Source organism: Botryllus schlosseri, chromosome 8, assembly GCF_051294905.1.
Source record: "Botryllus schlosseri isolate E-star chromosome 8, Bs_hap1, whole genome shotgun sequence".
NCBI lineage: Eukaryota > Metazoa > Chordata > Ascidiacea > Stolidobranchia > Styelidae > Botryllus > Botryllus schlosseri.
In genome coordinates this window covers 7,439,295-7,465,634 of record NC_137243.1, presented here as the reverse complement: position 1 = coordinate 7,465,634, position 26,340 = coordinate 7,439,295, and the positions used below count along the sequence as shown (strand labels likewise).

The 26,340-nt window shown below is 39.8% G+C and overlaps 2 protein-coding genes across 6 annotated transcripts in view; one reads left to right on the top strand and one right to left on the bottom strand.

Annotated features, from left to right (window-relative positions):
- LOC145444097 (sodium/potassium-transporting ATPase subunit beta-1-interacting protein 3-like) overlaps positions 1 to 26,340 on the top strand; it is a 372,797-nt gene that overhangs the window by 149,826 nt on the left and 196,631 nt on the right. The gene's annotated exons all lie outside the window — the stretch shown is intronic.
- Positions 1 to 26,340, bottom strand: part of LOC145444077 (uncharacterized) — a 192,172-nt gene that overhangs the window by 108,039 nt on the left and 57,793 nt on the right. For 2 of the 5 annotated variants that reach the window (XM_080321990.1, XM_080321992.1), the window contains 22 exons: positions 26,140 to 26,307; positions 25,871 to 26,081; positions 25,706 to 25,793; positions 24,439 to 24,573; positions 24,113 to 24,378; positions 23,951 to 24,053; positions 23,694 to 23,743; positions 22,137 to 22,300; positions 21,964 to 22,063; positions 21,828 to 21,904; positions 20,669 to 20,803; positions 20,100 to 20,225; positions 19,901 to 20,040; positions 18,193 to 18,328; positions 17,306 to 17,409; positions 16,295 to 16,428; positions 15,152 to 15,228; positions 14,975 to 15,091; positions 14,681 to 14,824; positions 14,081 to 14,229; positions 11,127 to 11,262; positions 10,634 to 11,069 (listed from right to left, as the gene is read on the bottom strand). The exons of 2 other annotated variants lie outside the window; for them this stretch is intronic. In XM_080321990.1, coding sequence (XP_080178116.1) covers positions 10,995 to 11,069; positions 11,127 to 11,262; positions 14,081 to 14,229; positions 14,681 to 14,824; positions 14,975 to 15,091; positions 15,152 to 15,228; positions 16,295 to 16,428; positions 17,306 to 17,409; positions 18,193 to 18,328; positions 19,901 to 20,040; positions 20,100 to 20,225; positions 20,669 to 20,803; positions 21,828 to 21,904; positions 21,964 to 22,063; positions 22,137 to 22,300; positions 23,694 to 23,743; positions 23,951 to 24,053; positions 24,113 to 24,378; positions 24,439 to 24,573; positions 25,706 to 25,793; positions 25,871 to 26,081; positions 26,140 to 26,307 — 2,835 coding nt within the window. In that variant the 3' untranslated portion in view covers positions 10,634 to 10,994. Of the gene's footprint in view, positions 1 to 10,633; positions 11,070 to 11,126; positions 11,263 to 14,080; positions 14,230 to 14,680; positions 14,825 to 14,974; positions 15,092 to 15,151; positions 15,229 to 16,294; positions 16,429 to 17,305; positions 17,410 to 18,192; positions 18,329 to 19,900; positions 20,041 to 20,099; positions 20,226 to 20,668; positions 20,804 to 21,827; positions 21,905 to 21,963; positions 22,064 to 22,136; positions 22,301 to 23,693; positions 23,744 to 23,950; positions 24,054 to 24,112; positions 24,379 to 24,438; positions 24,574 to 25,705; positions 25,794 to 25,870; positions 26,082 to 26,139; positions 26,308 to 26,340 lie in introns of those variants that run through there. One more of the 5 variants, XM_080321991.1, reaches the window with a different exon arrangement.

Here is a 26,340-nt window from a genome sequence, read left to right as displayed (position 1 = left end):
TTTTTATCAAACATGTATGGTGAGCCTGTTAACAAGTTGTATTTGCAGTTTTTGACACCAATCTTGCAACAATTCAACAAAATCAATAAGCTTTTTCAGACCGAATCTGGAGATCATCTAAAAATACAGGATGATCTGTTACTATTCTATCGCTGGTTGGTGTCAAGGTTTGTGATACCCTCGTACAAAATGTTTGCTGTACCGACTTCAAACCTACGAAATGCATGCTGGAGCAGTTTAATGAAAGCATGTATCAGGACAGTGGAATGACATCGTTTCATATGTTAGGCCTATATCTGAGTGAATTGTATTGTAAATACAATGTTTTGCATTCTAAAAATTGTTGCTTGTCTCGGCTAAGAATTCGCTTGTTTTTCAGACTACCACTGACTACCATTATGCAGTTGATTCTGCAAGGTGACAAAATCACGAAACTATATCAAGCAAACGGCCGATACATAGCCGAGAAAAGAATGGAGTTGAAAAATAGGAGGTGTGAAAATTTTGCAAATTCATCAATGTTATATCTATTCAGTAGGGTTTCAAGTATATGCGTTAATGTGTCTAATACAACAATCAGATCAGCTTCCTGTTTGAACGTACGCATATGATGTATGTAAGCCTGTATAAGCCCAACTTTCGCACGTATATTATTATAGCAGCTCGAAAAGAGACAAAGATGCAATTTCGTTTGCACAACAGATTACCAGCGTAGATGCTACGTCACCAGCACCCGCGCGCATAACAAATTACCAATCTGCAGGGGTGCAGTGCACTTTTGATTGTCACTCATTGAAAGCATTTCATCAAACCGAGAGACGAGATTCCAGCGCGTGTAGAAATCTCCGTCTTTGTTAGCCATGTTACGATGTTGTAATCTCGCCTCGCTTACCTAATTACTCAGATACTCACTTTCGATCAACGTTGTGCTGCTAATTTGCTCACATAGTAAGCAGCATGTAGGATAAATACCTTGCGAATTATTTCTAAATCGCACAATTCACCAGCTAGTTTTGGCCGATACATGCTGACTAAGAATTGCTTGAGGATTTGTGGGTATGCCGCCCAAATATTTATCAGACAGGCGCGACATACATCCTAAATACCTGCGTCCGACACTTATGCATACACCTACTTCTAGGGTTACCATATTTTGTTAATCTGAAAAGAGGACACTTTTTCAAGATTTTAAAACCTGCAAAATCGGAGGAAAATCCAGAAAGATCGTAAATTTTTCCCTCTTCATGGTCGATTGACTAAAAAATGTCAACTTTTTCGCTCAATTCCCGAAAATTTCAGTTTTTCTTTCACATAATCAGGTGGTTGACTAAAATAAAAGGTCAACTTTCCGGTCCAGCTCCCGAAATAGCCGCCGGAGCTTTACAGAGCTGAATTATTGTGTCTCAGTCGAATTTGGCCCTATATATAACCAAAATTCTCAAAAAAGAGGACAAAATATCAAAAAGAGGACATTTGGGCGTCCTCCGAGGACACTATCAAAAAAGTAAAAAATAGGACAAATCCTAGCTCTTAAAAGAGGACGTATGGTAACCCTACCTACTTCTGAATTCGAACGCCGGCGTCAGGCGTCTTGAAATAAGATACTGCTACATTACCACAATCACGTATCGCCGGTATCGGTGAACACGGACGTTAGTAATCTATAGTTTGGCAAACTATAATTGGTTGGGGAAGAACCGTTACGGAGAGAAATTTGATTCGGTAGAATTATTGTCGATATCACGCATCATCCCTTATAGGCCGTTGTATATTGCAGTATAAAATCGGGAAATTGTGTATTATCTACGGACTACTCATTCTTGCACCCTAACCGCTCTTGAGAAGACCTACTGTACGCTCTTAACCCCAAGCCCTATCGTACGGTCTTGCACGTTGCACCCAAATCCCCTGATTACTCTTACTCGCCCTTGGTAGGGCCTACTGTTCACCACCGCTCCGGTGTGGCTTTGATATGCAATACTTTGTTGAGAACTCCTTTTAGTTCATTTGAGGGTTGAAAATCTAGCATCTTGATAAAGTATGTATTGATAGACATATAATGAAATAAAAGTATTTGACAATCGATCAATGCGAGCAGGTTACGGTGGCCTAGTATGGTACCAATACCAGTGAGGTTTCTGAATGGTTAGTTACGAAAACTGCCAGATTTCGTATAAAACCATCCATCGATAGTGTGGTAGTTACCGTACTACTCAGTAGCCTACTCATACTTTCGTAATTCAACAACGCTGGAAGAAGCACCCGTTACTGTGTTGCGATGTTTCATGCACCGTAGAGGAAAACGTATAGCCCTACCGCCCGTCTGACGATGTTAGGGACGCTAAGACAGGGACGGCCAATCTGTTTCGCGCTGATTGTATGAAACATCACTCATAAAAACGATGCAAGCTTATGCTAAAACTACTTGTTATACGTTGCAAAATTCAAATTGTAAAAAGAAAGTAGAGCCTAGTTGTGCTTAAAGAAGACTGTTCTAGTAGAAATGGAGATAGTAGAACAACAACAACCTCTCGAGTGACCAGGAGCAGGCTACTACGAAAAAGTAGAAGTACTTTCTAATTCTCTCACTCTCTCTTCGCTACTTACCACCTGTCGTGGCGGTGCAGTACGGTACACTAACTCAACTTCGGCATATCAAATATATCTATTAAGCTGGTTTCTACCTCCTGCAGGCCTACACCACATCGAAGTGATTCACTGATGCGCAATAACTCACCGCTTGCAAACACAGCAGGTACAAAGTGCAGCACGTAAAACGTAATTATAATTCCAGTAACTATATCCCGATTCCCTTTCATGAATTTCATTGTCTTTACGATCCAGGTGTGCAGAATGATTTGCAATAACGCCAATTTGATAAACCATCTATTCTGTGAACATACTACGACGGAGATCTGTGTATACCGTGCTGAATGAATAATCTTCGCCTAGTTTCCTATCGATAAGCGACACACAATAAACCCTGGAAACCGCAAACTCGCAAAATCGCTTCCTGCTTCAGGCATTTGTATGAATGCCTGAAATGAGCCGTAATAGCATGTAGGGTATATTCCCTTTACGAAGAGTTTGTGAATAGTAATGGCAACAGTCACGAATTGTCGATCCCGCAGTTTGTGCGCAACAGTCTATTTTCCCGTCGCATTTACCGGAGAACACCATTCAATTTTGATATCGCATCTACTGGAAAGTTCAAGTTGCGAATCGTTATACCGATATCGACTACTCGTTACTAGGGCTGGGCAAAATCGAGTACCTGAGTGATTCGATTCTGAATCACGTAAAATGCTTCGAGTCGAGTCGAGTAATCGAGTATCACTTATTATGACGTCATAACGTAATGTGATATGTCAAAGTTCACATATGTACCTTTTTTGCGACCACAAAGACTATAATTCCTTTTATCCATCACATTAAAGATACTTTGGTATTTTTTCGACCATGCCGATTTCATTGCTCTTTGTGACAATGTTGTGGGATGATCATGACTTCGAAAATGTGTCATTTCTAGTAACGTTTGTTGGTTTGTAGCTTTGTACTATATGTTTCGAATGCTACGATACGGCAAATCAAGGTTTCAAGGCTTCAACAGCGAAACTTAGTATCGAAACTATAATTCTCGTTGATAAATTAACTTTCAGTGGCGAGGAGCCTATAGTTTCAGTACTCGAAAAAAATCGTTTTTACTACTCGACTCGAATCATTAAAGTTAATACTCGATTCAGATTCGAGTACTCGAATCATTGTGCCCAGCCCTACTCGTTACTAGGGCTGGGCAAAATCGAGTACCTGAGTGATTCGATTCTGAATCACGCATTATGCTTCGAGTCGAGTCGAGTATTCGAGTATCACTCATTATGACGTAATAACAGTACGTAAGATGTCCTTGTTTAAATTCGTACTGTTTACACGCCCGCAATAAGTATATTGCCTGGCTGTTATCCATCACATTAAATAATATTTGGTGTCTTTTGACCATACCGGTTCCATTGTACTCTTTGACATGTTGTGGGTTGATTAAGACTTCGGAAATATGTTTCCAGTAACGCTAGTAGCTGCTGCGATACGGCCATTCGGCTAATCAAGGTTTGCAGCCTTCCGAAGTGGGAACTAGTATCAGAACTATACTTGTCGTTGATAAATTAACTGTCAGTGGCGTGGAGCGTATATTTTTACTACTCGCAAAAATCGCGCCTTAATACTCGACTCGAATCATTACAATTAATACTCGATTCCGATTCGATTACTCGAATCATTGTGCCCAACCCTACTCGTTACAAATCATTTGAATGACTCTAAATACAATCAATTTGAGTGACACATTGATACTATAATCATTAGCGTTCATCAACACCGCAGTGATCGAGTGACAATACTACAATTTAATTTCGCATGAAAAAAAATTGTTCATACCACTACCTAAACTATCATAACGTAGGGTGGCCATACGTCCGCAATTTCCCGGACAAGTCCGGACACTGTTCAAGCTAGCGTCCGGGAGGAATTTCTGAAATATGCCAAATGTCCGGAATTTTGAAGACTTGACGTAGGCTCATAATTTTTTCGTAAATCAACATAAAAACATTACTTTTGGGACCATTTATGCTGACGCATGATATTTTTCTTCGCGCTGCGCGCGATTTACTATCACATTTATATTGATTTTAATATAGGGATTACCACCCTCGCAAAAACTGCATTAAACACAAATAAAAATGACCTACATTTATTGGAATAAGCCTAATTGTAATCGCAATTATAGTAGAACGGTATATTCCTAGCGATCGTTAAGACCGTTTAAATGCTTTAATCAAAGATAGTGGTTCCAAACGTTGGGGTCGTTTGCCTTTATTCTGGGGTTTGCGAATATGTTGAACGTAATCAGCTTCCGAAATAGACCGTGAGTAAGTCTGAGCAAATGTGCTTACTTCCTTTAGTAATCAACTCGTCAAATTTTGATCTGAGTCATGGAAGATTTTCAAATTGGAGATGGAATTGCGACCATAAAAGGTTGGAAACCACTGGATCTGGGGTGTTTATAAAGATCCGTGGTGCGCACCGCCATAAGGCCGATAAACAATCTTATCGGTAGGACATGAACATGACTTAACGATGTGCAATTACGCTCCCTGTATTTTCGAACTCATCATCCTCCACCATCTCTACCGCCAACTCTAATCATGTGGGCGGAGAGTAGTATCTATAGAGTAATATACGGAAAACCCAATAGTATTGCCAAAATTCATTCAAAAAATTTAATGACCAGATGCATATAGAAACCAGATTCATATAGCAAGCACCCCACCAGAAGCTGCATCGATTACCACATAGTGTGGGCTCAAAATCATTGTTTATTTGGGCGGGAAGGGGCTGAAATCATGTGCTTTCGGTCCCGGTTACACAACACACGACCACATACTCCTGAACCGGATCGTGACCACCTCTGGTGCATGAGCAAAGCTTTGCTAGTGTGACGTCATAAGTCATTTTGAAATCCACTAGTGGGCGCTGAAGAGTGTCCGGAATTTGGGTCGCAGAAATATGGTAACCAAAGGTGGTCAAAGTAGTCAAGAAAGCTACTCAAGTAGAAGTAGAAGTAGCGAAGAATAGATCTACTCAATTACGAGTAGAAGTACTTCCTCCACAAGCAACCTAAAACTACTTGAAGTAGAAGTAGAATTGACTGACTTTAAAAGTAGCCTACTAAAGTAAGTAATTAGTTGTGAAAACAATCCTAATTCATCGTTCCCATGGATTGTGGAAAGGTGCAAATTGAACTATGCGAAAGGTGACGAGCTTGATTCATATTGATGCATGCCAGCAAGCAGATATCCAATTTTCGATAAATAAGCATTCGTCCACATCATGGGATGAAAATGATAGTATTGATATGGAAATGCGATACTATTCCTCTGTTTTCTCGAACAGCACGTTTTATAAAATAGCATGGTATGGCGCCATCCCCCATATTATAAGGCCATAGTTTAGTCAAAGAGCAATACGGAGAAGTTGTATAGCATACGGTGTAAACACTTTGCGCGATTAGTAAACGTTACTAAAAAATATGGTGGACCGTAAAAATACCATATTGAGTAGCTTTAATTCCGTAAATTAAAAACATTACTACACTTGCTTTTATACTCCAACATGTATTGTATGTTATCCAGGCATAAGAACTGATATCATTTATAACTCAAAGTACATGATACTGGGAATTGAAAGTGAAACATAAATACTACTTATAAAAGCGGAACATGTATTTCATGCCTTCAGTCCATATAGTTTCAAAGGTGGTATGCTGAAACACCTCTAAAACGAACAAAAAAAAAAGTCAGAGTCCACTTTTCCAGGCTAGGACGAGCCATGGACTGCTAAATTACGATATCACAAGTAAATACTGGATTGCGAAACATCAGATTCAAACGTTAGGGTGAGCCATATAAACTGTGATGAATTATTTCATAGGTGCGAAGGGTGACAATTAGGTGTGAACGGAACCACGCCAACCCGCTACCTAAATTATATTCATCGATACTATCGTGATATCATACTGACAGCCCCGTATCCCCTGCGCGCGAAGCGCGACGAAAATTTTGGGCTTTACCCAACTTTTATGAAAATTCAATGTTGATACTCCGTGAAAACAGCCCCGAAATTCCTCAGGCTATCTTCCTGATTGAAGATTGAACTACTTCTACTTGACAAACTGAAAATAGCGAAAAGTAAGTAAGTAGATCACAAAATATTACGAAGTAGAAGTAGCGAAAATCAGATCTACTTGAGTAAGTACCACAAGTAGGGGAAAACTACTTGCGTACTTCGAAAAAGTAGAAGTACTTCGTTACTGGCCACCTCTGATGGTAACCCTATCAAAACCTCGAATCTGCTAGCTCCGACCTAAACCATTTTATACCAGGTCTCGGCAATAGGGCTGGGAAAAAGAGAGTATACCTGAGTGAATAGTGATTCGATTCTGAATCCCGTATTATGCTGGGAGTCGAGTCGAGTAATCGAGTATCACCCATTATGACGTCATAACAGAATGTAATACGTCAAAGTTCAAATATGTACCGTTTTTGCCGCCACGAAGAATATACCTGTTATCCATCTCGTAAATGATACTTTAGTATTTTTTCGACCATATACCGATTTTATCCCAATTCGTGAAAATATTGTGGGATTATCATGACTTCGGAAATGCGCTACGTCCAGTAACCTTCGTAGCTTTATACTATATGTTTCGTATGCTACGATACGGTCAAACAACGTTTCAAGGCTTCAACAGTGAAAATTGGTATCGAAATTGTAATTCTTGTTAATAAATTTACTTTCAGTGGCGAGAAGCGTATAATTTCAGTACTCGAAATAATCGTCTTCTACTACTCGACTCGAATCATTAAAATTATTACTCGATTCAGGTTAAGAGTACTCGAATCCTTGTGCCCAGCCCTACTCGGCAACCTCCAGCACTACGATCACGTCCGCCAGCTGCGTTGATCCGGCCCGCGAATCTTTGTTCTTGTATGTTCGTTCCGCTGCAGCCGTCCCCGTCTCATAACATTTCATTTCATGGATAGCGCGGATGACTCGTCATCGGTACTAACGCAATTGCCAAATGAAATCACAGCCGCCAAGACTACGTGACGATTTACGTATTGGTATGTTCCATTGGCGCGACACCAGTGTTCTTGCTGTTGAACAATATGTTTTACTGAAATATACATATATGTTTGTCAAGTTTGTGCATTTCCGAACAAAATATAAGTTGTCACTTATTTCTTGTCTTGATGGACTCAACGATCGTGCAACCCGTTTATCTAGTGCCTTGGATGGAGTGAGGTGCGTTTGGTAATCCGCCGCAGATTAGTGATGTTTGTAGTACATATATCATGAAATAATATTGGGATGGCAGAGACAGGATGGGAGCTCAGTTCCGTGCTTTTTCGAACTCAGATTCACTCATTTGATTTCAAAGACAATGTGGCGGGTCGTCACGTTTTTCAGACTTGCGGCAAAACATTGTGCGGGACCTCGCCATGTGTTCATGCCTGATTGCTACATGGAACATATAGGCCGACTCAACCTTTCACCTGAGCGATCAAAAGGTTTTAATCAGGCCCGTGACCTAAATTGAGTTTGATGTATAAAATAAGCGTAAGCTAACTCTGATACCACAGCAATGAAAAAGTAACAGTAGATAACATAACGCGAGAGGACGGATGATGAAAATCAAGTGGTAAAGTGACGGTAGGCGAGAATAGTTCGCCAGATTATGGTCCGGTAATCTCGAGCCGAGCTCCGCCCGATCCTATTTTTTTGTGTATTGAAACCAGGATCATCTGCAAATCTCTAGTCGGACAACCAGTTTTAGGTATCAAATTAACGAAGCTGTCAGTTTACCAAGATCTGTACTAGTTCTAAGTCGTTTCGAATCGCGAAGCATATATGCATAGCTCACCAATATATTGCATGCTGAAAATTACATAATCACCTTCAGAATTATTCACAAATGATTCTAAACGACATGTTGAAAAACGTTCAAGGATCCAATTTCTTTGAATGTTCAATTTGCATGAACTATGTGGAAACTGCACCGAACCACTGTCACTTGGTCTCAAGTGTGTCGCATCTGGTCACAGAGCACCTTGCGTATATTTAATGTGTCATTGCCGTAATCTAGGGTTACCATGGCCTACCCCTACGTACTCCATTTTCAAGAATTCGAAAATATCCTGCAGGACGTCCAAAAGTTCTTTTTGGGAATGCGTCCACCTTCATAGCATTAACCGCCAGGCGATTCTACAGGCACAACTAGATTAGGGTTACCATATTTTTGTGAAGCAAATTCCGGACACTCTTTAGCGCCCACTAGCGGATTTAAAAAATGAGGTGTAACACATTGAGAGAGAGAGATATGATATTCTTTTTCGCTTGCCCCATCGAGATGCTTTGACGACGGAGTTGCGATACGTCCCCATGAGGTCATCTAGTCTGCGCCCCCGTTTTTTTTTCTCCTCCATGCTGTCCGTGATTGCTGAGCGCCTAGCAGGATAGCTGCGGATACCAATTTTCGAGTCTTTGGTATGATCCGGCCGGGGATCGAACCCACGACCTACCGCTCGAGAAGCCGGACGCATAACCATTACACTATCTCGCTCGGTCTGTCAATATGACGTCACACCAGCAAAGCATTGACCATCGACTGTATACAGGAATGGAGTGGAACATGGGTAATAAATTGGGCCATTTGTAATGTGCGCTCTGGTGATTGCTACTTGCTAGGGTCTGCAATAGATTTCTTCACGGGCCGGATGAAATCGTCTGGCGAACCGTGTCTGGCCTGTCGCGATTGTGTTTGCCAGCCCTGCTATACTGTTGAGTCGGTGCGGCTATCTGGTTTTGTGTTTTAATTAGGTCTGAAACAACATTTTCCCCCTCCCCCCCCCTAAAAAAAGGTACTGATCTTAGGCTCACAATAGGGTAATCGATGTAACTTCTTGGGCACTTACTATGGGCATCTGGTTGCTAAATTTCATTAATGAATTCTGTTAATAATGTTGATTCTTCCATATATTAGGCAACTATAAAATGCACCAGCAGGTTGCACATCCGGTGATCTCCAACCTGTTATGGTCGCGACCTCAATTCCAACTTGAAAATGTTACGTGGCCCAGCTCATAACTTGATAAGCTGATTACTAAAAAAATTCAGCTTGCCCGAACTTACTCACGGCCTAGGAGGTTGATTACGTCCAACATCATCGCGATGCCCAGATAAAGGCAAACGACCCCAAGATTCGGAACCACTGTCTGTGACTGAAGCACCCGATCGGCCTTAACCAACTCTAGGAATATACCGTTAGCTTATAGTCGCGATTACAATTAGACTTATTTTAGTAAGTGATGGTTTTTGTATTTATATTTATTTTTGATTGCATTTTGGGCGAGGGCGGTATGCCTGGTGCCCATACTAATATCAATATACGTTGCATTAACTCGCGCCCAGCGCGAATAAAAATTTTAAATAGCATAAATCTGCTTGAAAATGATATTGTTTATGTAGATTTACGAAAAACTTTTGAGCACACTTTAAGCCTTTGAAATTCCGGAATTTAGGCATATTTTAAAATTTCCTCCCGGACGCAATTTTTTCAGTGAAATTCCGGACATGTCCGGGAAATTCCGGACGTATGGCAACCCTAAACTAGATACGCCACAAATGACAAGAAATGCGAATTTCGACGGCAGTGGCGGCAAGAATGACTATAATAAAGGTCAACCACAACCTAAATTACGTTAGTGTGGGTCTACCAGGAGTCGAGTTGGTAATTTCTCCAACACAAGATTATTTCTTGTGAAAATTTCCAAATCAACCGTTTTATCGTTCGTTATTGTAAATTTTGTGATTTGTAAAAAGTTTCCTCTTTTCCTAATCTCAAAACATGGTAACCCTAAGTATGCCCCCCCCCCCCGCATGTAGAGTAGCCACTAACCTTCTTCGCTACAATTATAGTCGTGCTCGGACACCAGCTAAGGTTAGGTTTTGACGTTTGTTGAGCAGCAAAGAATACCGACTCCAACGAGTAAACAATTCGGGACGCATACAAAAGCAAACAAGGTCATGACACTTTTATTATGATAAATTTTATTCACAAGAAAAACACACTCATTATTGTGTCAAATTATGGTAAATGGCACAAGTATAAACTCGAGCTAAAACTTAACACAACCAGCCTACACTACACTTCTAACTTAACCTAATTTATACATTTATAAAACAAAATCATGACAACAATTTGTCAGTACGAAATGATTACAAGGTTATACTGAAACATGAAAATACATTGGTACGGTGTGCATAATAATCAATTAAAATCAGAAACACGATGTAACATTGCATAAAATGTATAACATGCATAGAATTCTGTGACATATAAGTGACTGTTCCATATTGACACTTTCAGTGCAAAAGTTGGGCTAATCAAAATTCCCGTACAAGTCGAAAAGCTGCAAGTATTCGGAAACTGCTTGATAGCAAAATTCGTACTGCTCCTAAAAGTCACAAATGCGTCAGAGAAATGAACCTTAGAAGACATTTGTGTAGGTTACCTTGGTCCCGATCATACCGGGTCGGAGGTCGCGCAAGTCTTTTGCTGTTCTGAAAACGTCGACTCTGTTTTCGTTTTTCAGTCGTTCGATGAGGTTCGAGATGGCGCAGAAGGTCCCGGTCCTGCCCGATCCGTCACTAAAGGCATGTCACAGAATTGTCAATTTCATTGTAAAGGCAGGAGGCAATCTTGCCACTCGTATATTTTGAACGCACCAACGTCGAAATCACTTGAAGACCTAGCTAGGACTGTTTCATTTCAGTTAGATAAGGGGAGCGAGCGTAACATGAGCTCATACGAGTTGGAAGCCTATTTGACCACAGACCACATTCACACATGGTCAGATGACCTAACATCATATGAAATGGTATTCATTTCCCGTCCAATCGACCATAACTTTACTGGTTTTGAGTATCAGTTTACTATTAAGAATTACATCATTTCAAAACACCACAAGACTGCGATACAATGAAAAGATAGGAGGGTGTCGAAACAACTTGGAGCAAGTCTATGAAATCAGACACCCACCTCGGCATAGGCGATGTAAAGAGGAGGCATGCATACTGAGTGAAGAGAAGAAGATAATACAAAAGGACAAGTGACGAATCGAGGTGGCATGTGACTGAAGGCGAGATCGATATGTCAGGTCGTGGTCGGTAAACTTGGGGGCTGACGGCTGAGTAGTATTATTTATTCTTCAGAATTGCTTGTATTTCAACTTGCATGTGGACATGCTCGACGAGTGTATACTGTCATGTCAGCCGCCTCAATCTTCAGTGCTCAGACAAGTGTTTTTGTTTTTCAATCTCTTTCAGGGTTGTAATGACTCGACCTGAGTCATTTGCTTGAAAATGGAAAACGACTAGACTCGATTTGAGTCACGTTCTGCATTGACTCGACTAGTGCTAGAATCATTGCAACCAAGCAGGGTTGTAATCAAGTCACGAGGCTTTGAGTCGCAAGTCAATCTCACTTTTATAGTTTTCAGTCGAATCAAGTCGAGTCATTTTAAATTTACCACCGAGTCAAGTCCGAGTCCAAGTCAGCGAGCAGAGGGCCGAGTCCGAGTCATGGTATTATGACTCGAGTACTAGTCCAAGTCATTGTGTTGACTGCCCAGTTTCCCATTAAAGTCTAGTTAAACCCACTTTTTATAACAATGTTTGGTGATATCGAATGGTTCGCATTTATAACATACTAATTACCCCACTTTAAGCAGTTCCAGGTCGCATTTTCAGGTACCAGTACCAATAAACGAGATCCCAATAGTGTGGTTTCTCTGCTATCCTTCGAAATTACAATAAAATGTCGGTCTTGGCCGTCCGAGTCTCGGGTCATATGACTTGGTTCGAGTCATGCGCAATGACTCGAGTCCAAATTGAGTCAATACACAGATTGACTGGAGTCGAGTCCGTATTTTGAGAAAATGACTCGAGTCATTACAACCCTGCAACCAAGTCATAGGACTCGAGATATTCTGTATGTCTTGATTTAAATCTCGTGTATCAGGGCCAATACTTGAAAAATAAGCCCAGAAACTGTGTTTTATCTGTTTGAATAGACATGTCAAGAGTGAGAAAGACAAGCATATAATGAATGCGAGGCCTACGATATCACCCAAGAGTAGTGGAACCTGACATTAACTCAATATTGAACTGTGACACCATGACTTGGACTCGGGTCTCAACACTATGACTCGGACACGACCATTTGTTAACTGACTTGGACTCAGACTTGACTCGGCGGTAAGTTGAAAGTGACTCGAAGTGACAAAGCTATGAAAGTAAGATTGACTTGTGACTCGGAACCCTGGGACTTGGTTACAACCGTGATTACTTCCACCTGTACTTGAGTAGTTTTGGAAGAAAAAATGCTTTGCACTGACATTTCATATTTATTCAAGTAAAAGTTGTTGACAAAAAACTCGTATCAATTTTACGAGTGAAATCATCATGAACAAACTCGCTATACCAGCGGTTCTCAACCCGTTCGACCTTACAGAACGGTATAATATGAAAATAAATATAGCAGACTGACAAACCTTTGATAATCAAAATTAATCAAAACAAATGTATTCAACTAAAAAGCAAACATTGGAAACTTCATTTAATGCTGACTTTTGATATGAGACACGTGGTACATTGTTGTTGTTGCTGGTATTGTATTATGGTGCTCGGCCTTGTACCCCAGGTCGATTCTCTTTACGTTATTCCATTACATCTCTCTTCCTATAAGCAAAACAAATTCTATTGGTGGGGAAATTGTGGCAGGATGGGTCAGTATGTTTTCTACAGAGAATGGCACACCTTGTCGCCTAGCAACACATTGCAGGTGCTTCCGTCTTGTAAATTTAACACACTTTGCTAAGGCGTTTCCTTACAGCTTTCACATATGACATGACCGATCCTAAACGAGTTCTAGGATGCCTTTAAACCAGTGGTCTAAACCTTTTCGACCTCGCGGACAGGTAAAACTTTTATTGCGACAAATGTATGCATATCCAATGTAATATTGGATATGCATGATTTTCTGCCGACTCTTTGATATTAGATATTTATACGTGGTTATGCAAGAGGAAGCTCGCCACGTAGCTGTTGAAGCCTAACTTGTTTGTTATTGTTCGGTATCCTTTGATAGAAATGCTACATTGACGTTTGCTATAGCCTCTATTATGCTGAGAAGTTTTGCTTAATTCAAAGAAGTCTGTTTAAAAGTCTCCGAAGCCTTCACATATAACTTGTCGCAAACAAGTTGTGTAGGCTATTTATAAACAGTTACGTACAGCAGTTGCACCATTGTGACGCACTCCCAAAGTACATCGCAAACTTATGACCTATGTCTATTACGGCACCATGCAGAGGACACGTTCCAAACTTCGAAATCAATTTAAAATTTCATGTTTCATTTCTCTAATTAATAGACAGGAGTGCAACTACTGAATACTGCGAACCATACCTGCAGTGCACAACTGTTGTCCTGGTCTCTTGTTCAGACAGAGCTTGATAACACTTTTCAATTTTTGAGATGATCTCCAGAATGGCGCCGGCCTTGGAAGGCGCTTGATTTTTCGGCCATCCGTCGTAGCTAATTTGCGACACAACAATCTGAAAATAATTTTAACCTTACACCTATTTCTGAACTTGATCAATTCGTCCGAAGGTCACTGTACAACAGTAAACTGTTCATGAACTCTTTAAAGTGACGCAATGAGGCATTGGTCTCATGTTTACAAGAGTCCTGTAACCTGAAAATTGCTTACCAGGAATTTGACAGCTGGAAATGAAAATCGACTAGCATTTTTATTTATTTGCACAGATTTGGGGAATAGACAAACCCATCTGTCACACAATGACACTTACATTGAGACTGTAAATGGCAAGCAAAACATTGAGAATTGCACTTCAAATCGCAAGGCTGTGTTAAAATACTAGAGGTTTGTCCTCGAATAATATTCCTCCATTGATCCATTTGCATTGCTGAGCCATATAAGCAATAACGCCTGGCGGCCACAAACATACCAGTACTACAAAGATGAGGAATTTGGTCCTTGCATACCTTCTTAGATTTATGCGAAACCTCAAATGTCCTCTCAGTCAGGCCTTTATCCTTATTCTCATCCAACGTGCGAACCGTGGCGATTCCATATTTCTCGGTAGTCGACACTTTTGGCCAGTAGGAATGCATATCCGATTCTCCCTCCTGGATAAGTAGGCATTATAGGTTAGAAAAAATCAATTATTCTTTGAAATCTAGGCGTCAGCCGGTATACTTCATTGTTATGTTTGAAATGAACAAAAATCAATAAACAATTATGCCTAGACATTGTTAGCAAACATCAATATACCAAACCTGCCCAAGTGCAACAATGGCGTCGACATCGTTGTCCAAAACCATTCGCCAAAACAAATCGAAACTGTTCTCGCGGGGATTCTGAGCTGCTATGTATCGGTTGGAGGCACTGTAACTCTGAAAATACAAACGTTTCTTCATGGACTTGAACGATAAAATTGATGCAGATCAACTGACCATAACCGAGCTTCCATTGTAGTAAGGCGTTTGCTTGTCATTGGGCTGCATTTGGATGAAAACAAGGTTGTGATTGTCTGTAAATAAAGAAATTCAAAGAATTTATGTATCGGACGGATGAGAGTGTTATCTGAGGTTGGCAGACGAGCGAGATGGTGTAACGGTGATGCGTCCGCCTTCTTGATCGGTAGGTCATGGGTTCAATCCCCGGCCAGGTCAGACCAAAGATTTGAAAACTGGTATCTGCGGGCTATCTTGCTAGGCGCTCAGCATTCACGGATAACATGGAGGTGAAAAATTGGTAGTGCAGATTAGATGACCTTACTCAAAGGTCGTATCGCATCTCCATCGTCAAAGCCTCTCCATGGTGCAGGCGATAATCAATCTGATCCCTCTCTCTCTCTCTCGCTATAATTTTCAAGAGACTATTGGATGAAAAGAACTTCAATATACACTTTAATAATATATTCAAATGTTGATATATAATGTTCTTTTCCGATTTTCTACCAGTTGGTCCCTAAAAATACTCAGGTATATTTCAATCTGAATATATTATTCGAACTACAATTTTCAGTCAACAATGACCTTAGTTCAGGCTGACTTTCAAAATAGGGTATAAGTTGAGGTAAGTTCCCGAAAAAATCCTTGAATCTAATACCGATACGTGAGGAAAGCTATTAAAACAGAATCCATAAAACGGTTGCACTGAAGACAAAGTATAGATTCGTTGCTCGATTAAATAAATGTAATAATGGTAACAGAGACTTCCAAATTCACTGAAATACCAAGACATAAGGTTAAGGCAGTATTCGTGTTCCTACTTCATTGGCAATATATCAACTCTCTGCAAAGGATGCCAAAATATAATATTACAATAACAGACAATTAGGACTTGTCTCTATTGGAAGCGCCAAAAGCTCGCACTGACACGACAAATTTTCCAGACCATTATTTTCATCTCAAGCGTAGGTGTTTGGTTCTTACTGCAGACTTGCGTGCAATACAAACCAAGTTAAAATGAAAGATTTACCGCACTTCTTTGATCTTTCCAACAATAATGTTTTATCGACATTACATCAGCAACGTTCCTCTCATAGATTGCTATCACCGAATGTAAAATCAAGCACCATCAACTAGACTCACAAGGCAAAACAGCAGGATCGTGATTGAACTGTAGGTTGCATTCCTTGTGCGCATAATCTTGGTCAGTATCGAGTGGTAAAAAGTAGTCGAGCTGAGCAAATTCCACATCCATACTGACTACGTTCGAGTCTCCGCTAAATACAAAACAATGCAATGCGAGTACGGTCAGTTCAAATTGATGCGAGTTTCATTCTTTCCTTTCTACTCATACTGGTTGTTACTTAGCATCGCGGTGTTTGGTTCAAAAAGTGACCTGTATTGAACTGGTATTAGTGTGATTCATTGCAATCATCTCAAATTCCTTCTATCGAACTCAATGCCACCAACACATGCAACTTTACGTTCCTCTCTAGTCATTTGTGTTATTGGTTACTTTTAATTTTCAGTGTGGGTGTTTGAAACCTTCCTACATTCCATTTTATTGCAATCTGGTGGTATTTTGAACTGATGGAAGTATCAATAAATAAATGAATGAACGAACGCATATCTGCAGGGTCAACACCGCATCACAACTAAAATAAAGGGAGCATAGAAATCTGCCAACTTATATCGTTGTGACTGGCAGGTTAGATGCACTGTTTAATTGGTGTCCCAATCTCTTCATTTTCATAATTTTCATAATCTTGCGGTGTTTTAAATCGATGAAATTCTCAATAAATTGAACTGAACAGAACCACAAACAACCCACGATCCCGTAGTCATATGTTATAACGATATTTTATATGAAAGATGGTAGAAATATGACCTGTTATTTTTTAGAAAATCAGGAGTGAATAAGTCAAACAGGTTTCAATGCTTTCAATGGTTGTAATACCTCTGATCTGACTCATAGTCAAGTAATTCTTTTAAAATGCAGAACCTATCGAGTTAAGCCAGCAGTCAAAGGACTTGCTAATTTATCATCCATGGCTCTGCAGAACAGTGGAATCAAAGGGGACAAAGCATTCTTGAGAATTATTAATACCGGTTCTTTTACCATGAATGAAACACTATACGGGCATTTCAGCTCACCTCTTCCAATCCCGAACAGCAGCGTTGAATTCAGAAACATCTTTGTCACTTGCCCTGAACTGGTACAACTCCAGAACCAGCTTATGGATGAAGATATACTGCTCCTGTAGAGGAAATGGGAGTGTGGAGTTCACATATTTCAGGATATATTATACAGAATAGGCAATCGACAGCTATTGGCACCCAGTTTTAGTCATTAATATTTCAGAATGAAACTTCAGAAGACGACGTCAATTCAGGATGCCTCCCAATTCCACTAGTGGGCATAAAAGGGTAAGTCATCAACATGTCTGCACAAAGCCAGACAGGATTTTCACAGGTATGATGAAATAAATGGATCATTCTGCCTTCAAACACCGATTGCTATCAGTAAATGATTGTGAGTAGACGGCACACATATGTATGTTGTCAAACGCTATGTATATATTTAATGTGAAATTGTAAGGATCAATATTCATGGGAAGAGCCACACATTCATATTCAGTCCTATAATATCATCTAGGCTGGTCAATTCACGTGTACTGGAATTCGCCATTGTACGAAGTTGACAGACTGCACTACTATTGGCATTGCTTTAATGTCATGCAGTTGTTGATGGTAATCTCATTTCAGCAATGTTTTGCAATCGCAACCATTTCGAAATATGCACTGGTTCATGCACGTTGACCATTACCAAGTCACTTTCGAACTAGGAATTTGCGACAAATTTAGTCAAACCGTGCAGTCATACGAATTACTGCTCTCACGGTTACGTGTAATAAATATCCCATTTCTACCATGACTCACGTCACTTAATACAAGTTTCACTGAAAATGAAGGAAATGAGTCACTTGTCGTGACAGTGCAGTTACAATATGGCATTTTCGTATACGATGCCAGTGGCTTACCAGCGTCTGAACCATGTCGGGTCTTCTGGTACGCATTTTCCCCACGATGACGGCAATGTTGATCTCTTCACTTTCCATAATTTCATCGAAGAGATGATTCAGTGCGATGAAAGTTCCAGTCCTGCCAACGCCAGCGCTGAAACAACCATATCCCAATTGAGTCATTAGCGACAAGTTTTGAAATACTGTGCATGCGCACTGTGTAGTCAGAAAATGCCCTAGTCATTAATGGAGCCAGTAACATCTTTGAGATAATAACACGGAGGCTGGGCAATTGTGGACGGACAATGGCATGCAAGAAGCACTTCTTACCTAGACTTGACTTTTGCTTAAACTTAGTATATTGCATTTCAGGATAAACACAATACATTGTTGAATTGTGTTTGACCAATGAGCTAATAAAATCGACATTGTCATATATTCGTATTATACTGTGCAATCTATTGTTAAATTGCAAATGAGCAAACAAAGCCTGCTATGTATTTGTATATTCGTAATAGAAAATAGGGTTTTCGATTTTTAAAGAGGTGGAAAGTTTTGATCTTCCCACCAGCTTGTTAAGACGCATAGATTCGACATGAGATTTGTCAGTTGAACAGTTGGTGGAAACCATTTTACTAAGTTTCGAGTGCACGTACTAACATGTAAGAACATTGTATGAAAGATGGGTGGAGTAAGGGCTCGACATGAAATCAGAATACTTCCTGCTCACGACACACAATGGTTAAGAGATTTCGAATTTGAGTCACGCCACTTTGAACTCACACCAGCAACCAGCATCTCGTGACATGTTTTGGTCGCTTTCAGAAGCAATCAATGCTGCACTTGTAGAATAGATACCACTACACTAAACGCTAGTCAGCACTCGAAATTACTGGATCACGATCTGCTATATAGACCTTGCCTTCGGTCATGTGACACCTCATTTTGTCGCTTGTTCTTTAATGTTATCTTCTTTTACTTTTCATTCAGTGTGCATGCCCATTTTTTTACATCGGCTAGGCCTAGGTAGGTAGGGTCACCATACGTCTTCTTTTTTGATATTTTTGAAAGTGTCCTCGGAGGACGCGCAAATGTCCTCGTTTTTGAGAATTTGTCCTCCATTTTGAAAATTTTGGTTAGAGGTATGTTGAAATTGAACTGAGATATAGCAAATCAGAACTGAAGCAACCTTCCGGCGGGTATTTTGGGAGTTGAGCCAGAAAGTTGACCTGTTTTTTAGTCAACAACGGAGGAGTATTCAATAAAAGGGCATATTTCTGGAGTCGAGTCGGAAAAATGACCTTTTTATATGTTTTTTTTAGTCAACCAACTAAAAACTCAACTAAATTTACCATTTTTTCCGGATTTCACTCCGGTATTGTAAGTCTGGAGATTTTTTAAAAAAGTGCCCTCTTTTCAGATTTCCAAAATATGGTAACCCTACAGGTGGGTGTCTTATTTCACAGACTACTCCAAGCTCTTTCGATACCTGCCTATCTTTAAATTGCATCGCAATCTTGTGGTGCATTGAATAAATGGATTTTTTAATTATACACTGAAACTGAAACCGTACACAGTTTGCCAGCAACAGACATGTCATATCATTAAGAAACTCAACAGTATTTTACGACTAAAATCGCTCTCGTCTGCGAATGACGCTTAACAAGCGACTTGTGATTTTGAGGAAACGCAGATCGCAAAGCTAACCGCCACCAAGAAAACCAACCTGCAGTGCACGACGATAGGACCAGCATCGGGAGGTTGCGAAGCGATCACATATTCGTGAAATCTCAGAACGCTCGAGGTCACGGTAGGTATTCCGTGATCTGGCCACGCAATGAATTGAAACTGAGTCACGTCAAACGTCTGCGGACGATACCAGATTAGCAACTGAACAAATGGCATTGCCATATTTTCCATCCTACTTGATCGGATCTGGTAACGGTGATTCTTCTTTGGACGAAATCGCCAAGACAAACGGTCTCTTGCAATTTCACGGTAATATCGTCGTAGGTGTCTGCCTCGTCTGGCCAATATTGCGCGCATTTGACCTGAAAGGTGGCTGCTGTTAGCTACAGAATATAATGATGACGCAGATATTAGTTTGGTGAAGTATAACTATAATTAGTTTATTGAAGTAGAGGATTTTGAGAAATCCAACATCAGAAGTTGGTCTACAATAGCCACCATTACAATTATGGATAATCGAATACTATATATTTTCTGCATATCACAGATAACCCCATGTATTTAGTCATATCCGCAAGAAAAATGGAGGGGTTTGTGAGGTAAATTTTCACAATGAAGTGACGTTTTAGATACGTTCTGCTGTAATAGTTAGTGGTAACATCACAATGAAGGTTAAATCGCCAATTAGGAGGAAGGCACCTTACATCCACTGGCTATGTCACAACCAGCCATTGTGTATATAACAGATTTTACTCGTCACTTAACAAAAGTATGCCAAGGAGACACGCAGTTAATACTTTCAAACCTTCATTCTCTCTTTCAGTCTCGTCAACATAACAATGACTCTACAGTTTTGCTCGCAGATCATGCGCCAGAAGTCATTCGTGGTTTCCGGCTTCGGACCTTGGGTCGCGATAAATTTTCGGCGAAGGGAATAACCCTGAGATAAAATTATTGTCTAAGTCGATCGCACAACATAAGAACGTTACATTGGCAAATTGTATGGAAACTAGTGTCAAGGATAACTGTCTCAGTGGTTTATGAGTAGATAATATATGATTCCCGCATTGCTCGGCAGGATTGTAATGACTCGAGTCGCGATTTTTGGGTGACTTAAGTCATTTTTACAAATTCGTAAAATGACTCGACTCGAGCCATTTGTATTGCCTCGAACTTGTACGAGTCATTGTGCATGACTCAAACCAAGTCATACATGTTATTGTAACTTCGAAGAATAGTAAAGTTACCACGTTATTGGTATTTCGTCTATTAGTGACGATACTTGAAAAATAGGGCCAGACACTGTCAAGACTGAGGAAAACTACAATATTATGACTGCGAGCTGTTCCATATCACTAGTGCAGAGTCGAAAAAGTGGGTTGAACCGGATTGAAATGAAAACTGAACAGTGAACATAATGACTTGGACTCGGACTCGAGTCAAATACTATGACTAGGACTCAACCCTCTACAAGCTGACTTGGACTCGGATTTGAATCGGTGGTCGATTGCAAATGACTCGAGTCAAATCTATAAAAGTGAGATTGACTTGTGAGATGGAACCTTGTGACTTGGTTACAACCCTGTTGCTCGGTTGTTAGGAGTTTCTCTCGCAGTATGCAGTACACCACCACTTGGGCCTATGTGACTATAAGCAGATACAAGGCATATTAATCTGTGAATGCCAGATTTCGTAGCGCAGCCATGTGATTGTTTTGGTTGATTGTTACGTCATCGGAATATATTATAGGAAGCAGATGCCATATCATCAAATTAGTCATAGGTTTCTACAGTACACAATGAACATAACTAAAACCAACCACAAATGAAACATATTTGATGCTCAGCAGCAAAACCAACTACAGCATTACGCAGTTAATATAATTGATTGAGATATTGATCCATATATGCCTCATCTAAAACATCAGTATGTGACACTAGGCGTTAAAAAGTACCGCAACTTACATCCACATAAGAAGCATTGATGTAGTCGGAAAATTCAACTCCGTGTATACTTTCTAGAACAACTCTCGACCGGTCATCTGAAGCAGAGATCAGGCGATTGAATATTGTTCGACTTCACATAAATTTATAAACTTACATGGAATAATGTTTTTGTAGCGATTTTTTGGCAGGTTAACACGCAAAGTCGCAATATCGTGTGTGAGATGGCATTGCTTCATGGCTCGAGCCAACGCCCCCTGAAAGTTGTAAAAATATTCTTGCCTATCTTGTAAATTAACACGTAAGCAACAGAAGAGAATCGTGCGTCACCTTGAATTCCTCGAGAAATTCGAGATCTTCGTTTTCTCTCTTCGTGTTTATCGTGCGAAACAGATCGTTCAAACGTATCGCATACCCGGCGAGCTCTCGATTAATTATAGATTCGGGATTTTCCGGAAGATCAATGTATTCTCCCGGCTCTATTGAAAGGGATTCTGTTAAAATTTTAGGGATTGAAAAATCCAAGTTGTAAAATATATTTCACAGTTGAACAAGACATACACCCTATCCTACCATTTTGATCATTCAATATTGTTGCTGACTTCAAATCTGATTAACTATACTCCTATCAGGAATTGAATTATAACCACAACATAAATAAAATGTTATAGCAGAGCCTGACTTTTTTATTTCCATTGTTAAGTTGCATGTAATTACTAGGGCTGTGGAAAATCGAGTACCAAGGTGATTCGAATTCCAAATAGAGTATATGGTTTCAAATCGAGTGCTACCCATTAGGGCATCATGGCAGTATGGATGTCTTGAAGAGTTAATGTAACTTTTATGCGACCAGTAATAACACAATATCAGTTAAAGTTAAAAATAATTTGGTATTTTTTACCATATCAATTTCATATCGCTTTTATGACAATGCTGGGGGTTGCTCATTATTTCACAGAAACGTCCCTTCCGCTAAAGTGCACAATGCAGATGCACAGCCTTATTCTACGTGATTTATATGTCAAGATGATTTCAAGGCTCCCGCTCTGAGAAGTAAGTATTGAAACAATAATTATTGTTGTTAAAATAAAAACTCACAGTGATAAGGGGCATGTAATTTAAGTACCGGTACTCGAATAAATCGTCTCCCACTACTTGACTCGAATCGTTCCACTCGAGTTGGATTCAAGTACTCGAATCATTGCGCACAGCATATATATATATCAACAAATCACTACTATGACAATAGTATAATAATAATTGATACGAGAATGGCCGTAACAAGATTTTCACTGGCATGAAAATATGAACGAATCCATCAATCTATTGAGGTAGAGATTCAAGCAAACTTATAAAACAACATTTTTCGCCGCAGTCAACAATATCATTATGTTTGAAACGGTTCTGAATTAATGCATACCATGAAATCAGTTATAACTCGAAAAACGGCAAATCGGCTGCGGCAATGTGTGCATTGTATGCAATAAAGAAGTTAGATTGTGCTATATCAGAATTTTCATTCCTGTCAGCCGGAAAGTCAGACTAAAATGGTTCGAAATAACATTAACTACAAAATCACTTTTAGCCCCAAAAACGCCAAATCGGTTGATCATGCCATTGATGTAACTCGTACATTGTACGCAGCTTCGGAGGTTACATTGCATTATAAAGCTGGCTCCTGGTAAAGGACCAATAACAAATTCACCCGCCAATGCCCAGGACTTGATTGATGCACATATATCAATTTTATCCAGTCAGGGAATATGTCAGCAAGGAAATGTTACCGTGAAATCATCAGCAAGTTAGCTGTAAACTTTACCAATACAAGGCTGTTGCGTACGTGAACTTTGAATATACAAGTTGAACAACTTTACATTTGTTACATACCTGGATCCCCTCTTGGCTCCATACGAAACATTTTAGCATTTGATGACCTCCTAACAAAATATGGAACAGGCAGTAAGTAAAGCAAATAATCTCTCAACTTGTGTCTCGCTATTTTCCCGAGTGAAAATACGCTTATGACAAAAACCAACAGGCATGAAGCAAGAATCAACGGATTCAACCCATGTCAGCAATTATGACTCAGCAATGCTTCAAGACGAAGACACAAAGTTTTATTCAACATTTGCAAAATATCTCACCTGCGATACATAAGGAATCCGATAACGACCAGGACCATTATCACAATAATCGCAACAGCAATCATCGCAATACCAGCACTGCTAAAGGCGTTGTCCCTATCACCTAAACAGATTAATAACGTCAGTCTCTCAATGTTTCACCCGGGTTATTCATATACTAACCGGGAGTGCTCCAGCTTGCTGACAGTGGGCTGGCTGTGAGGATTGGTATGCCCCCGTCACTATTAGGAGTCGATACCAAAACATAGTGACGATAGGAGAAGTCTGGATTCAAAGGATGATTTTCTCCGTAGACTACGTCAGGATTTTGTGTGGCACGCTTTTTCCTTTTTCTTTCAGGCAACGATTTGCAGATCCCATTAGGATCACTGATATTGCAGCAAGTTATATTTCCTCCACCAAATCGCAATTTCAATTCCCCATCAAACCTTCAGGTAATCTTGAGAATTGGTGGCATTGATCAAAACTATGATTATACAAGACAATACCTTCTGGCGGCAAACGCAATGTAACTGTCCCCGGCTTCCATGGTGGAATTCGCTTGCATCAACATATCGATTGAGGTTATCACTTCCGAGGAATTCATTGAAGCGTTCAACACTTTGATGATCACAAAATAGCAGCTAGGAATCAAAAATTCTTTTGTTATGCCACATATACAACTACTTGCAGGCACGTATGGGAATAATTCAAGTAAGTTAAGTCAATGTGACAATGTTATCGAAAAGAAGATATCTTGTGTTTAGACCTTTTCCTATGACTACAATTTCAAAATAGGACTATAATAATGATCACAATAAAATTACAACAGAATATTTAAAAAAATATATTTTAATTCATTTGGATGAAAACCATCACAAACATCTAACGTGAAATCAATATTGATGTTATTGAGTAAAGAAACTGTTGCACAGCAAGGCTGGACTGCAAGCTATTGCATTTGTTGACGATAGGAGCAGGCAATTGAGAATCTAAATATTAGTATATTGTACTGAAATCTACTCAAGGAGATTATTCCAAGAAACTATTATACAACAAACTCTTGGAGATATGGAACTATATTCATCTTGAAATATATTCGAATAGTTTTGGCTAATACTTGTACGAGGTAGTCGTCAGCAATTAGCAGGGAATTGAAAATAACGTCGTATATAAACAATGTCAACATTAACAATACAGCGTCCTTTTCAATTCTCTACAAGTTGCTGACGATTGCCAATGATGATGGTCAGCCAAAAATATTACTTCAATAAGAATATATTACATATTCAATCTATTATACAGGGAGCGGGAATATATTAGAATGAACAGTATCAATTAGTAATGAAAACAAGGGTAATTATATGCTGTTTCTGAGCAACGATATGACTATACAGTCTCATTCTATTTAGATGCAGTATGAATTCCGTCAATGTAAGAGTAACTATAATGATGTTTTTGTAAAAGGCCTGCATAAACATTCCATGTGTCAGAAATATCCATGGTACGCAGTACAAAATTCAATTAACATTCCACTTTATTTGGGCCAATGCAATTAAGAAGTTAAACACATATTGAAAACAATAACACCACAGTGCATCGATTGGACATGAGAGCGATGAGCATGCAACACAATAGCATGCAGCAATATTTTTGGGGTTAGAAAGTCGCATGCTAAGCCATGTCGTGGCCCGATGAAATGTCAGCCAACCACATGTGACATAATGCTTGCTGAATTTACAGGATATAGTCTGATATTAAAAGTTCATCACCCACCTAATAGGCCCATTTCGCTCATCTGCTTGCTTCAATGTCACAGATGACATGTCATCTTCTAGTATTGGAACAGCAATTTCATCGGGTCCTAAAATTACAATAGAAATATTCATGAGTCAATTCCATGAAAATCGGGGCTGAAGACGTAAGCCTTCATTCACCTACCACTAGTCCCAGTAACACAGCCAGTAACTGTCTTACTCCACTTCAAAGGAACATCCTGACATTGAGAAAGTGCTTCCGTCCCCACAGTTATGCGGTATCGTGAATTAGGTCGTGTAGTGAAGTTGTATTTATTGGTGACACGAGATATGTCTATCATTCGTTCACTTCCATTGATTATTTTCGCCGATCCCACATACTCAATGATCTTCACCTGAATGACAACAACAGTTGAAAAACAAGTGACTAGTTACACATGACAGGAAATATACTTTGAATCCACCAGTGTTTTCCTCCCTGTCCAATGTCCAGTTTATTGCACAGTTACGGGTTCCTGATGAACGCTTTGGGGAGAATACAACTGACTTGTCCGGGAGGCCTTCTGATGTCGAGAATGTAGTTTTATAAAACTTATCACACCACAGTATCTTCGGAATAACCTTAAAGAAGAATCCCAAATAGCATCAGTAGCT